The sequence below is a fragment of the Candoia aspera genome, chromosome 7 (assembly GCF_035149785.1).
Source record: "Candoia aspera isolate rCanAsp1 chromosome 7, rCanAsp1.hap2, whole genome shotgun sequence".
In the NCBI taxonomy this organism is placed as follows: domain Eukaryota; kingdom Metazoa; phylum Chordata; class Lepidosauria; order Squamata; family Boidae; genus Candoia; species Candoia aspera.
In genome coordinates, this window is record NC_086159.1 from 50,857,754 (window position 1) to 50,878,747 (window position 20,994).

Below are 20,994 nucleotides of genomic sequence, written 5' to 3' on the forward strand. Positions count from 1 at the left end.
TATCTGTGCTTAGTGTATAATCTGCTCCTGTTTTGTGTTCATACCAGCTTGACTCTAAAATAGTTTAAGAAAATCTTATTCAGACTGAGACACTTGGGCAAGGGGTTGCAAGGTGTTCAGTCCAGAATGCAGGTTCCACATCTTCCCATTGGACAGTTCTTCTGATATTGTGCCCTACTACCTTGCTGTTTCAGGAAAGCTATTGCTAATTGATTTTCTTCCTGTATCAATCCAATCAATCAGTATGTGTAACGGTTGCCTAATCCCAAATACTCAGTCTCACAAGCTCGGGCTTAAAGATAACTGATTTATTAAAGGAATAGTATGCAAATACAGAGAAAGCTGAGAATGAGCAAAAGCGCGCCAAATACAAACTAAATACCCTCGCTTCAAACCCAATCCCGCCCCTCGCCCCACCATAGCAACCACCCCCTCCCAGGTGTTGGCAACCATCACACATCGGCCTGGGAAAGTAACCTTGAAGACATGTCATAACCCAAACATACATTCCTGCAGAACAGCAAGGAGATTACAGCCTGGCACGGCTGAAATTCCCCTCCCCGCAAATGACAGACACGGAACAGGAGAGTGACATGTGAAACGTTACGATGTATTCAAACCATTGGAACGATGAACATGACATATCGCCCCCCTTAAAGAAACTAAACTAAGCAGCAAGTTCATGCGGCTAGGCAGAATAAAGACGGGCTAAGTGATTTTACAGTGTGGGACACGCATCAGCACCTATACATAGGAAGACACGCATCAAAGAATCCACATGTGAAACGCTCCCATTCATCTCTACACAAGATCTAAGCATTGGCATGAAAATTTTCACGATGCAGATATTAGCATTGAACATTGCGATCATGACAAAACGCAAGGAACAGGTTACAGTGGTTAAACAGCATATAAATGCAAAAGGCTAAACAGCATGAGAATGCTAAAGCAAACCACAGAGCCCCGCCCCTCCACTCAGTCCGGAGGGACATGCTTCCAGCAAACAAAGCCCTGAAACCCACCCCTATCTCGCCCGAAATCCAGGATTTCTCGCTGATCGCCAGCCTCGCTCGGTGGGTCCACCTCCTCCGCCCTCAGTGCGATGAATGCGTCGCCTTCTTCCTCGGGCCCCAAGGCGGGCTGTCTCACCTCGGCCTCTCCGCTGCATCCCGCCCGACCGCCGCCGCTCTCCACGCAGCCCAGGCCCCTCGAGGCCGCACCCTTCTTGGCGCTGACACAGGCAGGAACGATGGCTCTCTCCTGCCGCGCTTGCATCCCGTGGAGCAGCGCCATCTCCAGCCACAGGAAGTTCCTCATCCAGTCCCGCTGCGCCTCCGAGCGCTCGCACCGCAGCTCGGCTTCGGTCAGCAGGAACACCCACCACTCCAACGAAAATGCCGATGTGCCGCCCTCCTTCGCCGGAACCATGCAGCCACGCCGCGTCCCAGCCTGGGCCATCAAGGATGCCAGCCACTCCGGGGACCACACCGGGGCGCCGCTCTCCACCTCCAAACCCATCCCCGACTCCGGAACATCACTACCGGCCACCGCGCTGAGGTCGCTCCCCCGCGACTCTGCCCGTTGCGGCCTGACCCGCCGATCAGCGAATTCCACCTCCGGAAACGTGGGGTATTGGGGTCTCCAGGTGGCATGAGCTAGCCCCGACCGAGCTTCCGCCACGCCGTCCCCGCTGGAGCGCTGTTGCGCCCCGATTCGTCCATCCATTGTTAAAGTCATCGCTAGCTCTCCCCTTCACCAAAGGCTTGGATGGGGGCTAGCGGAAAATTTCATTATGATTCTCAGCTTTATGTAACGGTTGCCTAATCCCAAATACTCAGTCTCACAAGCTCGGGCTTAAAGATAACTGATTTATTAAAGGAATAGTATGCAAATACAGAGAAAGCTGAGAATGAGCAAAAGCGCGCCAAATACAAACTAAATACCCTCGCTTCAAACCCAATCCCGCCCCTCGCCCCACCATAGCAACCACCCCCTCCCAGGTGTTGGCAACCGTCACACATCGGCCTGGGAAAGTAACCTTGAAGACATGTCATAACCCAAACATACATTCCTGCAGAACAGCAAGGAGATTACAGCCTGGCACAGCTGAAATTCCCCTCCCCGCAAATGACAGACACGGAACAGGAGAGTGACATGTGAAACGTTACGATGTATTCAAACCATTGGAACGATGAACATGACAGTATGTTTGTTGTTTTGACCATTGGTCATAACAAATGAGATAAAATCCACTTAAAGTGGCAAAACATTAATAAAATACATTAAACCATTGTTATTACAGCAGATAAAATAATGGAGAAACATTGGGAACATTTGATAATACCCTCTCTCTTTTTAGCATCAGGCCACACAAAGCTTGCTAATCTCCATGTCTCCTTGTCTAAATTTATTAAATATTCAATTTTATGTGAATCAGGCCAAAATGATTTCCCTAACAAGAGGGGCTCCAAAATTTTTCCGTGTGCGGAATAGAAAATAGGTAGTACACTAAATGATGTGAAAAATCTATTATTTTTTTCCTGTATATTTATACTTGGGTGTATGTATGTGTATAATACACACATATATGTGTTCTTAAGTATAAATAAATACTACACAGTGCTGTACTCTATTTACACAAAACAAAAACTAAAAATTAAAACTAGTTAAGGAAAATTTCAACTGTAAATGAAATCCAAGACTAATACTGAGTCTATAATGTAATACATTAGCAAATTAGAAACAAACTGTACCGTAAAATTTAATACTCTAACATAGTAATGATAAATTGCAATATTTCATTCACACATGACCAAGGACTGATGGAACAAATATAAAGGTATTACTCATGTAGTCCATAAGTCAGTGGCTTGTGCACTTTCACAGATGCTATACAAAACTTTGCTACATTATGTGTAATAAGTCCATCCTTACCATTAGGAGAGCATTAACATAAGATTTCTCAGCCTGGGCTGGAGCATATAACAACAAAGGAAAAATCAGTCTTCTTTGGGTATCATTATATGAAGAGCAGTGTAACAGCATATGGAAGATAGATTCAAATAAACCATCATCACGAGGGCAGGTTCATCTAGCTGCAGGAACTTTGTTAAATCACATGTATAATAGTGATAAAGGCAAACTATTGTATTTGGCTTTGTTGCAATGGGAAATCAGTTGAGCTATTCTTCAAACTTCGTTGAAATGGGAAATCAGGGAGTTGATGTAATTAGTTAGTTTCATCTAGGATGATTAAACCAAATGTGATAGATTTTGAAACAAGGTTTCTCTTATTCTGGTATCCAATATCTAAGAGCCTTTCTCTGATAATTCTCTTAGCCTGAATGAATTTGAGAGATGTAGGAGATCAAGGGAGAGGCTGTGTGATAAACATTTTCTAAAAATTGCTTGTGTCCAAGAGGTCCAGAATTTATTGAATAAAAGAAATTGGATCATTGCAACCGGGAAAGAGAGAAGGGTCAAACTCTTCTACCTCTGGCAACTGGAGAAATTGCTGAAAGGCTGCACTGCTGGACTTTATTTAAAGCACAGAGAAAGCAAGGAAGTTCAAGGAGAGAAAAATAGTAATTAAAAATCTTCTTGGTTTCAAACAACGACTATTCTATTTACAGGACAAGTGTTATAACTATTCTGCATAAGCATTCACAGGAAAGAAACTTTCAAAGGTATCTGAGGTCATAGGAATCACTGACTTTGTTGAAGGGGCATTTCTGCCTCTGGGACATAGCCAGTGAACTGCTGGAGTTAGTCTGCACCAAACTGTACCACCCAGTCCCAAACAGACAGGAACATGAGGTGACATAACAGGGGAAATTATACTTTAGAAGTAGTGCAGAATAACACACTGTGAGAGCACTGTAATGATGGTGTCATCAGTTTCTGCCTTCCAGAAATGATTGTCAGCCTATTCTAGTGACAGGGCAGCCAGGCAGTATAGATAAAGCCTACTGTATAGGAACTTTCCCAGTGCATCTGTCAGTGAAGTTCAAGATGGGGTGGACTTTTTGCAAAAGGAGGAATGTGTGGTGAGGAAGCAGAATAAGTTTACATGTTTTGGCTCTGGAATGGATTATAGAGGAAAAAGGGGTTATTTGATGCTGTAGGATTAACATAAGATGGTTTAAAATATAGGCTGGGTATAAGATGAAGCCAGGTTTATGTCATCAAGGTAGAACCCTGGGGTTGCCACAGCATTTTGTTGCTAATTTAAACTGCAAGTGGGAAAAATTCCTATATTTCATTTTATCCTGCCTGATGTCTTTTGTACTGATGTGAATGAAAATCTATACTTAAAATAGAACTGGCTTTGTGCAAAAGAGAAACATAAGAGCACCACACAAGATGCTTGTAAGAGAAGTGCTTCATTATGGGTCTATTTTTGGTCCTCATCACAGTTGTTGTCAGAGAAGAGGCACACTAGAGTGCATACATACATTTCTAAATTCTGATTGGCTTTCTTTCATACTTCATTTACTGATAATTAATTAAGGCTGGAAAAGTCACATTGATGGTAATGAAAGAGGTGTATTCTTGTTTGCAGAGGTTGTAAGGAATTTTACAGTCAGTGATTGCAACAGTGCAGTGCAGGATCATTCATTCACTGCCAGTACACCATTATCTGTGCACATCTGATACTTCTTCCTCATAATCTCTAGTTTTTGGAGACTACCAGTTTTGAATTTAACCTCTAATCTGGATATGGTGCTGTCTGTTTCTTAAAGTTCTTTGTTTATTAAACTAAATTTTTCATGGACTTGAATCATCTTAATAGCTAATTGGACTATATAGGTTTTAGAGACTGATTGATTCAGTTCTGATATTCACCCCTCCCAGTAGTGTAGTGGATATTTAGACAGCATAGTCCTGGAAAGTTTTTCAGAGAAGAAGCCATGGCTTATCTATTGGGATGTCAGAGTAACTGAGGTTTAAATGAGATTTTCAGTGTTGATTATCATTTGTCCCAGAGTAGCCTAAGAAAAATTTGAGGAAAGTAATCAAGAGCAGGAAACATCTCTTTTTTTTTGTAGGATTCCTACTTCACAGTTTTTGTTGCAATATAATTTGAATGTTTAATTAAAAGCTAAAAGTTGCATTTTAATTGACTAAAGATCTTAGACCCCCCTGAATTAAGCACATGATGTTTAATCTCAAGTATCTATGCACAGGATATGAAATTAATAAATAGGGAAATAATCTTATAGTATGTGCTGTTGAACTGTAAAACTCTCTGTATATAATGAACATACACTTTTGATAACCTGCTGCATTTCAGAATTTATTACTTAATATTACTTGTCCATTTAATGAGTCATGATCAACATTTAGAAGTCAATTCCTTCTATATTTCTGTGTTTCATTTTTAATAGGTATGTGTAGCTTCATTATGGGGACATGTTGTGTTATAAATGTATTACTATATTTGTATTTAACTTTTGGCTTTATACACATAGTTGGGAATGGAAGGGATTCTCTTAATAAATAACGGCACAAGCCTGAGACTTTCAACCTCTGCTAGAATTTGGGGTGTTGGCATTCTTCCAGAAGGGAACAAAAACCATAAGTACTAATACTACCTTTAGCACTTCTTCCCTTCCCTGCCTTTACTTTCCAGAGAACTAGGGAAGGTCCGTTCTGAGGTGCTTACTCCTTCCCCATTCACCCTTTGGATTCAGATCTTGCTTATCAGACCATTGTTTATGCTGCATCATTTCCTCCTGTCTCCCAAGGTTATTCTCACAGCCCATTACAAAATTCTGGCTATTCTTGAAAAGAATTCCAGCTATTCTTGAATAGATTCTGAAATCTGGATCATGGAGAACATAAAATTACTCTTCCCTAGGAATGAGCTTTTAAATAAATGCCTCTGCTTTCCCTCTTTTAACCAGAATTTCTAAGCCTAAGCATCGGATAACACCCAATATCAAAGTAAGAAAGAGTAAAGGAATTTTATTTTATTTGAAGAAAGGCCATGAAGGCAAACTTCAGAAAATGGGTTAGCTGTTTCAAGTTACATAAGGCTCAGATTTGTATACCAAAGCTAGCAATCATTAATCTGAGTAAACAAAGCAATACAGGGACAGAGAATGGGAGCACACTTTGAGGTTATACCAGAGCACAAGCAGCAGTGAAAAGGAATAAAAAGTCCATCATGCATCCGTCTCTATTTTCCCTGCCAACTTTACCTTGCTAGTTCTGATTCTCTTAGGACTCTTTGGGCCTGGAATTGAGCTACCAATCAGAAATATTTTCTCAGGGCGATTGAGGCTCAGCATTTCTAATTTTAAATGTGAAACCCATTCCCAAAGGGAATAAAAGTAACAGTGCCATGAATGTGTGACAGGTTTCCATTTTCTCACATGTCAGTAATATTGATCCAGAAACACAGAAGAAAGACTTAGTAGTCTAGGAAGGTCCTTAACAGATCCTTACTCTCCAAATCTTACCATGTAGAGAAGAGAGGAAGCAGGGAGAAAAATAAATCAATTGCTCGTCCACTGCTCTTGTTGTATTATTATATATTTTATAGGACCACAGTGAGTCATATAGTTGTAGTGATTCATATATTGAATAAATAAATAGTGAACCTGAACATGCAGTCTTCACCCTGCTTGCTAGTTCTGTCATGTAGCTAAGCTGTTTTTACTTAATGCATAAATCTATAGGCTAACTATGTAAATATAAGAAGCATAGTCCTAAGTTAACAATGGAAATTGGGATAGGCAACTCTGTCGCTGTGATGCAGTCATAAAACACAGTTGGGCAACAGCATCTCTAGGGGATGACTGCAACTGTGCCAACTTACAACAGCAGTTCCAGTTGCCATCATTAGGCAAATCCTATGTGGTTGCAGCACCCCATGGCCACCATTTGCAACCTCCTGCCAGCTTCCTGATTGGCTTTGCTTGTTGGAAGCTGGCAGTGAAGGTTGCAAATGGTGATCCAGTGATTGCGGGACGCTGCAACGTTGTAATTGCGAGCCGGTTGCCAAATTGCAATCAAGTGACCACGGGAATGCTGCCATGGCTGCAACTATGAGAGACAGTTGTAAGTCCCCTCATTCAGTGCTGTTGTAACTTGGAACAGTCCCTGGACTAGTGGTCACTGAACAAGGATTACCTGTATGTTTTCTTTGGATTATTTTCTCCCATCTTTTGTATTTATTTTCCATCTTTGGCTTTCCTTACCACTTTAGCTGAGCACCTCTAGACAGCAGCATGTACTTGTGTTTGTGCACATGACAAAACAGGCAAGATGGAAGATATAGCAATTAGATCCCATGTGTACCCACAAAGGGACAGGGCTTCCATTGCAATGCCACAATTGCCACCTTTCTTGTTTTGATCCTCCCCTAGAGATGCTGCTAGTCCTGGAGAACTAAAAAACTTGCAAGCTGTTACCCAACCATAGATTTTCTCATGAGTCATCATGGCTGTTTTAATCTTCTTATAGAGACAAAAGGACAATCTAAAGTCTCTTTGCAGCTGTTACATAAAAAGGATACATAGGCAATTAGGGATTTCCCTGTGTGCTCAGAGTAATAAGGAGAATAATCCAAACATGACTTTCTAAAAAAAGTTACTTTGCAATTTTAAAATATGTATTTCTACATCCTAAATTTTATCTCTGAGTGCATTACCTTTTGCTTAGAATTGTGAATTTTATCCTCTGTTTCTTGTAAAAAATAAATGCCATTGTGTTTTGTAAACAGCTGCAGTGTGTTTTGGCCTTTGAGTGAAATACATGTTTCCCTGGGCATTTTTCCTTTATTTCTTGCTAACTTTGGTTAACGTATTGTTTATATTTTCAGAAGACTTTGGTGTACATCTTACAGAATACAAATGTTTAATACTTTATTACTTTAGTATGTGATTGCTAAACACTGACATTATGTAGTGAAAAAAGAACCATTGAACCAAAGTACTAAGGAAATTAAAAGTAATTTAAAAATTAATACAACATTGTTCAAAAAATGAAAAGTTTAAATATCCTAAATTGAATTAAATCCCTTCTTGGTGAAAATTTCTAGAAAGACTTGGTTCTAATAAATGCAATCATTTTTGTGCTCAAAACTTAAAACAACATGCTTCTTTTTTAAAAAAAATACTTTAAGTGTATTAAACATAATTTTATATAAAATATAGCATTTCAATGGTGAGAATGAATACTTGACTTTGATTCCACACTGAAATATATAATAAAATAGGTCTGAAAGTTTGTTGCAGTTGACTAATCAATTATTTTTGATTGTAACCAACTGTAAATATGTTTCTATGCCTAATTTACTTTTGAACTGGAAAAATATTGTTTGTTTGTTTTGCTTTATTTCAGGTACTGCAAGAAATATAAAAGCATCTCCAGAAAAAGCTGAACTATTTTTCCAGAAACTAAGAAATAAACATGAATTTACAATGTTGGTATCACTCAAACAAACTCTCTTAAATTCAGGTGTTATTTTTTCTGTTCATCATTTAGATCACAGGTAGGCATAAAAAAATATATTTTTTGAAGTTTATTTATTTATGGTACACTCAAATTGACTGCTCTAAAAAAATAACTAAGCAGGTTCGAACCTACTTAATGCTTAGATGGGAGACCACTAGAAAAAAGAAGCAGGGTTAAGTAAATTAAGCACTGAAAAAATACTTTTGGGATAAAGCAGAGGCAAACAATTTCTGTACTGTTGCCAAGAAAACATGCTTGCCTGTGATAACACCTAGTTTAGCTCAATTCAAAAAAGTCTTGTCTTCACAACTGAGAACATGCCTAAAATAAATCTGAAAGAGATGACAGAGGCTGACTTGGGCAGTGATCCTATGCATGTCTGTACAGAGGCAAATTCTATTGAAGCAGGTTAGATTTATTTCTAATATAATTTATTGAAGATAGTAAGTTTACTTAAAACATGGCATGCAACTTTGAAAGAGTGAACATTCCCCAAGGTTATAGAAATCTATCTACAATAATAAGTAATAAACTAGAAGACCTGAGGCCATTTGAGAAAGATTTCTTTAAGATATTGTAAGACAATTCTTAACACAGGTAAAAGAGTTGTTACCAAGGTTGTTAAGCATCTGTTACATCAGATGAATCAGTCAATATATGGCCCTAGCAAAGAATTGTCACCATAATCCTTAAAAATATAGAATGTGGAGTGACTCCTTGAATCTAATGGTGTTTGTGGCTATAAATCAGCATAGGATTGACAGTGTACCACGGCATGCTGAAACAATATTTTTTATTTGTTGTCTAAAATAGGCCATAGAAATCTTTTCTTCCCTCCTTCCCTCTGTCCCCTCCTTCCTTGAAAGGTATGTTTGTTCCTGTGTTGGCTGTAAAACCCACCATTGGACTTCGTTTGGGATATGATTGTTCAGATGCTAGTTTTAAAATGAACATGCATTAAAATCTCTGGAGCTCATTTAATAATTGCTTCTTGAATATCTGAGTCCAACAGGATTTTTTTAAAAAGAGAAAAGTGTTTAGGCCTTTAAAAAGCTATTTATAGGATACATAATGGGATCTAACCTGTAGAACTGGCTAGCATAAAACTTTCTGTGTTTATAATCATATGCATATGTCATATTTAGTTACTCTTTTACAACTTTCAGATATTGTAGAGTGAAGTAGAGTGAAACATATAATGCCTAGCATAGTGAGATATGAATCGAATACTATTGATGAAGAAGAAAAAACCATGGGGATTTTGGCATGGGATATTCCTGATTCTGTGAAGTAGACCTCACTGAGTTACACTCAGGGATGGATGTACTAGATTGTAGCATAACAACCAATATTATTAATTAATTAATTAAATTTTTATCACCACCCATCTCCCCCCAAAGGAGGGCTCTGGGCAGTTTACAATAAAAACAGTTAAAATTTGATACAATTATAAAAAAAACAATAAACAATATACATATAAAATATAAAATATGATAAAATCCAGATGGACTGAGAAATTCTGTATCAATCTGTGAGTCTAAAGGGCCATTCTAGGGGGCTAGCCATCGCCAGGAATGACTATTCCCCTTCCGGCTCCAGGCATGCTGGCAGGATCAGGTTTTTAGATTTTTTCGAAAGACCAGGAGCAAGGGGGCTTGTCTTACCTCCAGTGGAAGGATGTTCCAGATGGTGAGAGCTACTGCAGAGAAGGCCCGTTTCCTGGACCCCACCAGATGAAATTCTTTTACAGATGGGGTCCGCAACATGCCCTTTCTGCATGACCAGGTGGGATGGGTCGATGTGATGGGGATGAGACAGTCCCTCAGGTAACCTGGCCCCATGCCATGTAGGGCTTTAAAGGTAAAAACTAACACCTTGAATTGGACCTAGAAGCAAACTGGAATCCAGTGCAGCTCATACAGCAAAGGTGTTACATGTGCTGACCTTGGGGCACTCAAGATTGCTCGTGTGGCTGCATTCTGGACGAGTTGTAGCTTCCAGATACTATTCAAGGGTAGCCCCATGTAGAGTGCATTACAGTAGTCTATATAGGAGATGACCAGGACATGAGTGACTGTTTGAAGGGCTTCTCAGTCCAGGAAAGAGCGTAACTGGCACACAACAAGAAGTTGAGCATAGGCCCTCCTGGCCACGACTGCCACCTGCTCTTTGAGCAGGAGTCGCGAGTCCAAGAGGACCCCCAAGTTACTTACTGGGTCTGTCTAGGGCAGTGCAACCCCATCCAGAACTAAAGATGACAATTTCCCAGATCCCAAGGAGCCATTAATCCATAGCCACTCTGTCTTGCCAGGGTTCAGCTGAAGCCTGTTCCCCATCCATGCCCCCACAGCCGCCAGGCACCTGGAAAGGGTGGTCACGGCATCACTTACTTCACCTGGGATGGCGATGTATAATTGAGTATCATCAGCATATTGGTGATACCTCATCCCGTGGTGACGGATGATCTTACCCAGTGGTTTCATGTAGATGTTAAAAAGGAGTGGAGAGAGTACCGAGCCCTGTGGCACCCCACACAGGAGGGGTCACAGGCCGGATCTCTCACTTCCTATCACCACCGATTGGGACTGGTCCTGGAGGAAGGAGGTGAACCAGTGCAGAACTATGCCACCCACCCCCAACTCCCTGAGCTGACCCAAAAGGATACCATGGTCAATGGTATCCAAAGCCACTGAGAGGTCAAGAAGAGCCAGGATGGATGCACTTCCCCCATCTAGCTCCCACCAGAGATCATCCAAAAGTGCAGCCAATGCTGTTTCCATCCCATAACCGGGCGTGAAATCTGACTGAAAGGGGTCTAGACAATCCATTTCATCCAGAATCCTCTGGAGCTGCAACGCCACCACTTTCTCAACCATCTTCCCCAAAAAGGGGAGGTGGGAAACTGGACAAAAATTGTCCAGCACAGTAGGGTCCAGTGATGGTTTCTTGAGGAGAGGGGCACACCAGCACCTCCTTAAAGGCTGCAGGAAGCACCCCCTCCATCAAGGATGTATTAACCATCGCCTGGACCCAACCACATGTCACCTCCTGCACTGCCTTCACCAGCCAGGAGGGACATGGATCTAATTGGCAAGCGGTGGCATTTACAGCCCAGAGGATCCTATCTACTTCCTCAGTCCCAACAGAATCAAACTGTTCCCAGATAACTGGGTAAGTACGTTCCTCAGCATCTCCACAGACCCTGTCTCACACTTGGAGTCCAACTTGGAATGGATCCAAGCAATTTTATTCTGCAGATGCCCAGAAAATTCCTCAGCACGGCCCTGTAGGTGGATTTCTGACCCCCCTTTCCCCAGAAGGGATTGGGTGATCTTAAACAGGTACTGGGCAGCATTCCGTGGATGCAATAGAAGCGGAGAAATACTGATGTTTCTCCACTCTTACCACCACAAGGTAGGCCTTCATAGTGGCTCTAGCTTGTGTTCGGTCAGATTCAGTCTTAGTCTTCCTCCAGTGGCGCTCTAGATGTCTCTTAATCCTCTTCAGAACTCTCAACTCCTCCGTAAACCACATGGAGTGTCAGGTTCGGTGGGACAAGAGAGGCCGCACAGGCGCGATCCTGTCCAAGGCCCCAGCCGCCTCCTTATTCCAGGCAGCAGCCAGGGCCTCCACTGGATCATGCAGCAGGTCCTTGGATATAATCCTCAGCTCCCTCTGAAACCCTGCTGGGTCCATCAGTCGCCGGGTGCGGACCACTCAAATGGGTCCTGCCTCCCTGCGGAGTGGGACGGCATAAGAGAATCTCAAGGTAACCAGGGTGTTACAATAACACAGTTATTGAGGTTTCTTTCTGGAATTTATTGCCAAAATAGTTTTTAGATATTATTTTTGTTCTTATTTTGACTATTAAACATGGGAAAAGGAATAGTTATCTAAAAAGTATCATTTTCTAGTTAATGGAATTTACTGAATTTATTGTAGGTGATGTACAGTCTGATTTTATTGGAATCTTACAAGTAAATAAGGCAGATACGACTAAAATGATAAATAAATGCAATATTTAGGTTAATGATTGCCACTAGTAGCTATTGCTCAACAGTGAATGTGAACTTCTTATCCCTCTCAAATGATTTTAATTAATGTGTAATCTTGTTGCTAGTAAGAGGTTTCTAATTTTAGTAAGTGGTAAATCTAGTTTTCTAAACCCTTACTGTTTAAATAATCAGAATAAATGTGTGAACAATTTTCTTTCTGATGGACACACCTGTAGTTCTAAACTTTCAAGCATAACATTAACATATTTCAAGTTGAAATTATCTTTGATTAATGTCATCAAATGCACTTATTTCAGTAGACTGCTGCTGGATAGGAATATATTTTGAAGACAATGCTGTTGTCATATACAGTTTACTTTTTCTCTCAAGGTATTGCATCTGTTAACAAACTAGTACTTTAAAGGGTGTCTTGAATGCCTCATTCTTGTTTTTCACTAGAGAATCTTCTATGACTGAAGTTCATGATTCATGTAGTGCTTGGTGTCAGACTTAATGCAGAATAACAGTGTACTATTTAAGCTATAATGTTGCTTAATGTTGCGTTGTTCTTGAGGGGTCTTAGCAACAGTATATGCTCAGATGCAATAATCTGCACAGTAATAATTCACATTGTTTTGAAATTCAAGTTCAAAATGGCAAGTTCTCCATGCAGTGGCTTCTACAGAGAGGGGGAAGGAATGTCTAGGGAATGACAAAGGCAGCATCATGCTGCTGTGATGTAAGTCCTGCCCCTTTGTGCATGTCTTGTGATTTCACACTGACATATGAAAGGGGCAAAGCTTGGGGTATGATGGCATGAAGCTGCCATCATTTTGGCAAATGTGTTTATAAATGTTATGCAGGAACTATATGCTTCTGGAAAGGAGGTACAAGCTTTTAACCAGATAATTTTGTGTATCTTGGACAAATGAGTAACTGTCCAATGTGTGATGGGTAGAAAAGCATTTGTGTAAATGTACTTAGGTTAGTTATTGTAGTTATGTTGGTCTCGTGCTGCAAACACAACAAAATATCTGTGGCACCTTAAAGTTTAACTATTTCATGCTAGAATCTTTGCATTCAGCGCATATCATGATATTTACTGTCTATATCTAAACTTTACAAGATAGATGTACAATTTAAAACAGGTTGGCAAATTTAACAGGTGCTGGGCATTCCCAAAATTAATAATTGGCAGAATCCCTTCAGAATGCAGTGACACTATTCTCAAAGTCTTGCCCAATCTCACAACATTCAAATCATTTGCAAGCACAAAATCACATGAGGTTTGCTGATATTTAAAAATTATTTAATTTTGGCTGTAGATACCATGTAAAGTGGTATGAGCAGAATGTAATGCACCTGATCTTTAAGGTTTACAGTAGCATTTCTTAAACAACCATAATTAAGTAAAATTACCTGTGATATGAATCTACATGCTGCATTTTCATTTACCTTACTTAATTTATCAATGACAGAGTATTTCTGATGTTATTAATGCTTCGTGTATAATGTTATGTTATACATAGATCGAAGTTTGAATTTTTGGTTTCTTCTACTTTCTTTCATTTGCCTCTAATCATACCAAGAATTTCTCCCTCCCTGTTTGAACAACAAAGTGGTTATATACCAGTCATTTTAGGATAACTTCCAGTGCACTTGATTGGCTAAATTCTAGTATCGGAAAGCTTTTTCCGTAGTAAGTAGATTAGTCTTTAACATGTCACAATCATCTGTTATTTCTGAAGTGTAAGCAGACATAATATAATGAGTGTAGTAAGTATGATTAATTTATCTGAGTACCTAAAAATGTGTAAAACTAGGAATCATTGATATTTTTGTTTGTTGTATAGAATGTTTTTTGCCAGAAATGTATGCACAAGACTGTCTTGCAGATTTGTATAAAAGGGGAATTAAAGCATTCCAGTAGCTTCATTTGCTTCTGACCTCTGCACCTTAATGCTTCTGTCATCCACACTTCTTTCAACTTCTCTTTCCCTCCACCTATACCCTGTCACTCCACTGTTTCATAGCCAGTTATCTCTTTTCTGCTTCTCTTCCTGACCTCCCTCTTTAATTTACTTAAAGAGTTCAGTCACAGCTTCCAACAGTTATACCATAATACTTTAGCCTATTATTGGTTCCTATACATATTATAAGAAGAGAACACAAAGATAGCCAGGCATTCCCATGGCTACACATTATTCTAACATGTTCCAGGATGACTTTTCTAGCTTTTGTTCTAGAAAGTTTCTTCTCTAGCTCAACTTCACTGCTGACATCATTATTATCTGGACTATCTGGACTCTATGGATTATATTCCTTAACCTCAACCTAATCTACATTCTGGATACATTTCTTTTATGTACAAAGTTCCTAGCTCCAGTCACTCTTATTGCAAAGATCTTGAATGCTCTAGTCTTGCTTTCAGACAGCTTTCCAGCCTAAATGTGCTAGGTTGGACATTTAGACCACAATCCAGTGATACAGAATGAGGAACCAAGTCTTACAATAGATGTGGATGCAAATTGCACCCTTTTTCTCTGGCAACATTATCTTAGGTCCTATTAATGTCACTCATAAGATTAGAGATCTATACTTCTATAATTTTTCATCTAATTTGTGGCATCATGTTTCTGTAATGTGCCACTGCATTTCATGTAGGACAAATCAGTCCTATATCTATACTTATAACTCCTGAGAATGCCCCCTGACTAACCTCAAGTTAGCCATCCTTTTGCAATAAGATTGTAAGAATCAGTTTCATCACAAAACGGCTCAACTAGCCAGTCAACTATATTTTCTGTGGAATAAACAGAGTTAAATGGTTTTTCTTACGTGTATTAAGAACTCAGAAATGTTTGGGCCTTTATCCACTACTAAATACTGTCAATTCATCCTTGAATTGGCAGAAAACAATACAGGTATGAAATTTGCTGTTCCCATTGCCAATTTCTCTCCAGGAAATGAGTGCTTAACAGCTTCTACCACTAGTTGGTGTTGGAATATTACTTTGATATAATACAGCTAACAATGACATAAGCCTATTGACTCATGGGTTGGAAATGAGTTGAAGGCATCCCAGAGGAACGGGGGGGGGGGGGGGAATGGCTGCAAAGCAAAGTTGTGATATGGTTAAGTACGAATGGCGGCATAGCTTAATCTGTGTTATGAATGGCTATCACTAGGAAGACACTTTGCATGCTTAATTGTTCTATATTTTATTTTTCCTTATTGCTCCAGCCCCAAATGATTCTCTATCTGTCTGTCAATCAATCATCTGCTATATGATCTATCATCATCTTAAAAGAATCCTTCATATCTGATGAAATGGATAATACCCCATGAAAGTTTATGCTAAATGTTATTAAACTTTAAGTTGCCACAAAATTATTTGTTGCTTTTGCTTCAGCAATGTGTTTTATTCTGATAACTTTCTTATAAGCCTAAATGATTTTTATTCCCATAGCAAAATATTTAAAATTATTCAAATGTCTAATCACTCCAGGCACCAAGAATAGGAAAAGTTTGAAAAAATTAAAAGTTAAAGCATGCTTTCTGTCTAACCATTCATTAAGGTTAACTAACTTCTTGCATTTGGTATTGAACTTACTTGGTGTCTCACCATATTTGTATGTTTTCTTTTTGAGACTAAGCTAAACTTAAATTTATTGACAGCATTGACATTTTGTCTGCTATGCATCTCATCTCATGTGATTATTAAATAAGTAGGCTAAAGATTTAATATAACTGATATCCAACACTTCAAGGAAAACAAAATTGGGAAAAGCTGCTATTAATAAATCAGAGATGTTGTTGTTATTTTATACTGCTTATTTTCTATCCCTGCTTTATTTTCTTTTAAGTAAACAGCAATAATATTATCTAATTTCCTTTATACACCAATACATACGAAAATAGCAACAAATTCTCAGTACTAATTATGTGCTAATTAATTGTAACCATCAAATTACAGCATGATCAACTATGAAGCCATATTCTCTTATATCAGGAATGTAATACAGGTAGTCCTCGCTTCATGACCGCAACTGGGACCGGAATTTCGGTCACTAAGCAATGCAGTTGCTAAGCAAGGCATCATGTGACTGGACCTGATTTTATGACCATTTTTAATGCAGTCATCAAGTGAATCATTCAGTCATTAAGCTAATCAATGGTTCCGTATTGATTTGGCTTATCGGAAGCCGGCTGGGAAAGTTGCAATTTGCAATCATGTGACTGCCAGAAGCTGCAAACCAGTCATAAATGTGAACCAGTTGCCAAGCACCCAAATCATGATCATGTGACCGTAGGGATGGTGCAACAGTCGTAATTTCGAGGACGGGTTGTGAGTAACTTTTTTTAGCCCTGTCGTATCTCCAAACTCTTGTTAAACAAATGGTTGTTAAGCAAGGACTACCTGTAATGACATATTGTTTAGAATGTTTGAACTTTTTTTTAATAGAATACAGTCAAATATCTGTAACCAGGAGTAAGCTTAGTGACTCAATAAAACATGCTCCTGGGTCTTTATCTATAGAAATATATTTATAGCATGTAGCTTTTATATAAGGCTTCTGTAGATGGCTTACTACTAGATTGTATGAATACAACCACTACTATACATTTTATATATCTTTCCAGGAAAGTAAATATTAGCTTTAACTACAATATTCTGCAATGACATATCTCTGTTCTTAGGAATAGGAATAATTCAATTTTATTTAGTTCAAGTATGAAAGGTGAAAGGTCCCCTGTGCAAGCACCGAGTCCTGTCTGTTCCTTTGGGGGGATGCCGCTTTCGTGACGTTTTCTTGGCAGACTATAACGGGGTGGTTTGCCATTGCCTTCCCCAGCCGTCACGTTCCCCAGCAAACTCAAGTATAAAGACTGTTTATTTCATGGAAATGTACATTTATCCTGTTTTGGGTCATTTATGACAAAGCCAAAGGAGTTATATGCTTAACTTATGATGTGATTTGTTAAATTCTGAATTATTCTATGCCACACTGAAACCAGTTTAGGAGAAAAATCTAACTATGTAGCATTTGCTTTTTATGAGTAAGTGTTCATTTTTAGTTTGTATGTAAAGAAGCATGCTTTCTGTTTCTTTGGTGTTAAATTGCTTCATAACTTTCTTGTCCCTTTCTGGTGCAGGTACTTGGAACTAGAAAGCAGTGGCCATAGAAATGAAATTAGATTGCACTATCGTTCAGGAAGCCATCGCTCACACACAGAAGTATTTCCTTACATTTTGGCAGATGACAAGTGGCACAAGCTGTCCTTAGCAATCAGTGCATCACATTTGATTTTGCATGTAGACTGCAATAAGTAAGTTAAAAGTTATATTTTGTACCAGTAACGTGTAGCTGCAGTATTCAAGATCATCTATGAATTGGATGAACATGCCTCCTTTTAAAAAGAATTTTACTCCCACATTCTTTTTCTAAAATAGAATTTATGAGAGAGTGGTGGAAAAGCCATATATGGATTTACCAGTTGGTACTACATTTTGGTTGGGACAAAGGAATAGCGCTCATGGCTTTTTTAAGGTATGTATTCTTTACTGAAACCATATTTCCAAGTTAAGGTAGACATGATCTTTTAGCTGAAGCAATGCATATATTGTAAAAAATATTTAAGCGCACATAAATTTGAGAATAGCATTGACTTTGAAGGTGAGACTTGTATGATACATACTTTCCTTGGACCGTTAGGTCAGTTACGACTATCTTATGATTTTGGCTTCTCAGCTCTGGACAATAGTTGGACACTTTGGGATTTTCTGCTATTATGCCTTTTATGTGTTTTTGTTACATGTTGTTTAAAGTTGAAGGTGATATGAAGTTCTTTTCCTCCTATGCGGAATCTGGCTGTTGAAAATACCATAGCTGGTATTTTCCAGGACTATAAACAGGAAAAAGAAGAAGATTCCATTACTGTAGAGTAAATTTCCTCCAAAATTAAACAATCCTACCAATTGGTCTTTGGTTTTTTTACCTAACAGAAAGAGATTAAATTATTTCTGACCTTTTTAATATAAAGATTACCTAGTTGATTTTTATTTCATCAACTGAGGATGGGTATATTTTATATACGAGAGAGTTTGATTGCAACACATGAATTTATATATACATATAATATAAATATGGAGGACTTTGAATCATTTGATTACACCTTTTTTTACATTCCCTAAAATATTTATATTGTATACCTGATAAGACCCAATTATTATGTCTGGAGGAGATGATTCCAAAGGATAACATGTTAAGAAGTTTTAGCTTACAACAGGTTCAGCTGAACTTGTAAGTTTTGTATCAATAAGCAACATTCTTAGAAGGGGTTTGTTAGTTGAAGACAAGCATCGGTACTTCAGGTCAATTGTTATAGGTGTGATTAAGGTATTCTGAGCTAAAGCCCTAGTCAGCAGGAGCCTGTTGATGGAAGCTGATTTCAGATCATACTAAGATGGAGGAAGAAGGATAAAAAGTTGTCTGCAATGGATACCTTCACTTGACTAGATGGCAGTCATCTTGTTAAAGTAATTGCACAGCTTATATGTTCTTAGATCTTCCTTTGCTTCTGGGGAAAAAAAAGTACATTCTGGGCTTTTCTGGGCTGCCAGATTGCTCCATCATCGGTATGGGCCAGCAACATTTTTGGATAATAGGAACCCTGATTTCACTTCTGACTCACTGTCTACATGCTTTCCTTTCCTACTCTCAAAGTGGTGCTTTTCTGTCCTTGTAACTTCAACCATTGCTGTCCAAATGGTCTACTCATGTGTCTTTCTTCTAGCCAAACACTGCATGTTGATTGGGTGTATTTCACAGAGACAGGACACACCCTTCAACTGAGTCAATGATTACTGTGGTCCCTAGTATCTTGTAGAGCCAGTCCTAGGATAGTGTAGTGGTTATAAACCTTGCCTATCATGTAGAACATTGCTGGTTTAAAATCCTGCAGAAACCTTCCTTTAAATATTAAGACTCCTAACCTTGGTTAAGAGTACCTCTACAAGACATTAGAGACCAACAGTAATTTTTATTTTAAAGGTATTTGTGTCCACATATTTGTGCATTTTCAGGCATTAACTGTGTGTGTGTGTGTGTGTGTGTATAATCTCACACACACATATAAAAGCACATCTGTCCAGTGTAACCTGCCCACAGGAAGGAAAGCGATTGGCAGTAGCTTTCCTGAAATATAAAATGGGGAAGGTAACTCAGCAGGAAATTGTCCAATGGGAGGATATGGTGGCCTGAAAACCTGGCAACCTACGGTCTCAGGACAATTTTATCTTAAACTGGCTTAGAGTCAAACTGACAGGACAGGAGCAGCTTAAGGGTACAGACTGGATATGTTCTATGACAAGAGGAGAATATTTTAGCAGTTCTACTGCTATAGCTATGATCTTTTCTATGGGACAGTGATTTTATACTGATCATCAGTGCCTTTGTGAACTCTAGAACCCACTGTAAGAACATGGTTTATGCAACATTGCCTTTGCAGATAATTCATAATGTTCAAATGGTACAGATCATGGCACCTTCCTTTCCAATAGGCAGAAAGATGGAATATGCATTAGATGTAAACATTCTGTGGTAATAATTCATTTTTGATTAGTATGGAGATCCAGTATGAGATGTTGTCTCCTAGTTGAGCTGGAATGTTTATATTTGACTCTTCTTTCTATAGAATTCTAATTATTGTTAACCAAAAGAATGTAAATGAAATTCTGCTTCTAAGTAATCTATACTTTGGAAAATTTGGCAATTAAATGATGACTTCCATTTGGCATATTTGCATCTCTTAGTAATACTTCTACAGCATAAAACTCTGGAAATATTCTCTACATCATTAGTTGTTCTCTTTGAGTTAGGCATGCTACATTAAGATTCATAACAGAGTTTTGAACTGTTTACCCACACAGATATTCCATTCCTGTAAGTAATTCAAGGTTTGTAGGATGATATAAATGATAAGGAAGAAAATTAGCATTCATTTTCTTCAATCATATTCATATTTTTAACGTCAGATTTTCTACATCTGAGTCCCTCTGGAATGTTTCAGATTGCAACTACTTTCAGCCACAGATAGCATGGAGAATGGACAGGAATCATGTTGTCTGAATATCTAGAAAAACTAAGTTGGCCAAGGTTGAGTTAAGATTTTGAATAGTGATTTTTTTTAGGCTGGCTTTTAGCCCTTTTCCTTTCCTTTCCTTTCCTTTCACCTGTTTTCAATTTTATAGCACACTCTAGTGGCTAGAAATAAAAGATAAAGATGAGCAACATTAACCAGAAAGAAAGAGTGAGAAGGGGAATGCTTCTTTCATAGGACTGTGCTTAAAGATTAGGAATTGGTGTAGTAATAATACGACTGAGAAACATTTAGATATATGGGCTATTGAGGAGATGGACTTTATTTGTAAAAAAAATCTATTCAGTTCAAAGATAACTTTTGATAACTTGATAGAACTAATGCTTGCATAACTGTTCAAACCAATACTCTTATCACATTTTATTCCACTTTT

General features: G+C 38.7%; 1 protein-coding gene across 2 annotated transcripts in view; it reads left to right on the plus strand.

The window, feature by feature from the left end:
* The window catches only part of NELL2 (neural EGFL like 2), a 133,013-nt gene that overhangs the window by 17,374 nt on the left and 94,645 nt on the right, over positions 1–20,994 (plus strand). For both annotated transcript variants that reach the window (XM_063309386.1, XM_063309387.1), the window contains exons 3-5: positions 8,350–8,500; positions 17,616–17,789; positions 17,914–18,010. In XM_063309386.1, the coding sequence (XP_063165456.1) occupies positions 8,350–8,500; positions 17,616–17,789; positions 17,914–18,010 (422 nt within the window). The remainder of the gene's footprint in view (positions 1–8,349; positions 8,501–17,615; positions 17,790–17,913; positions 18,011–20,994) is intronic.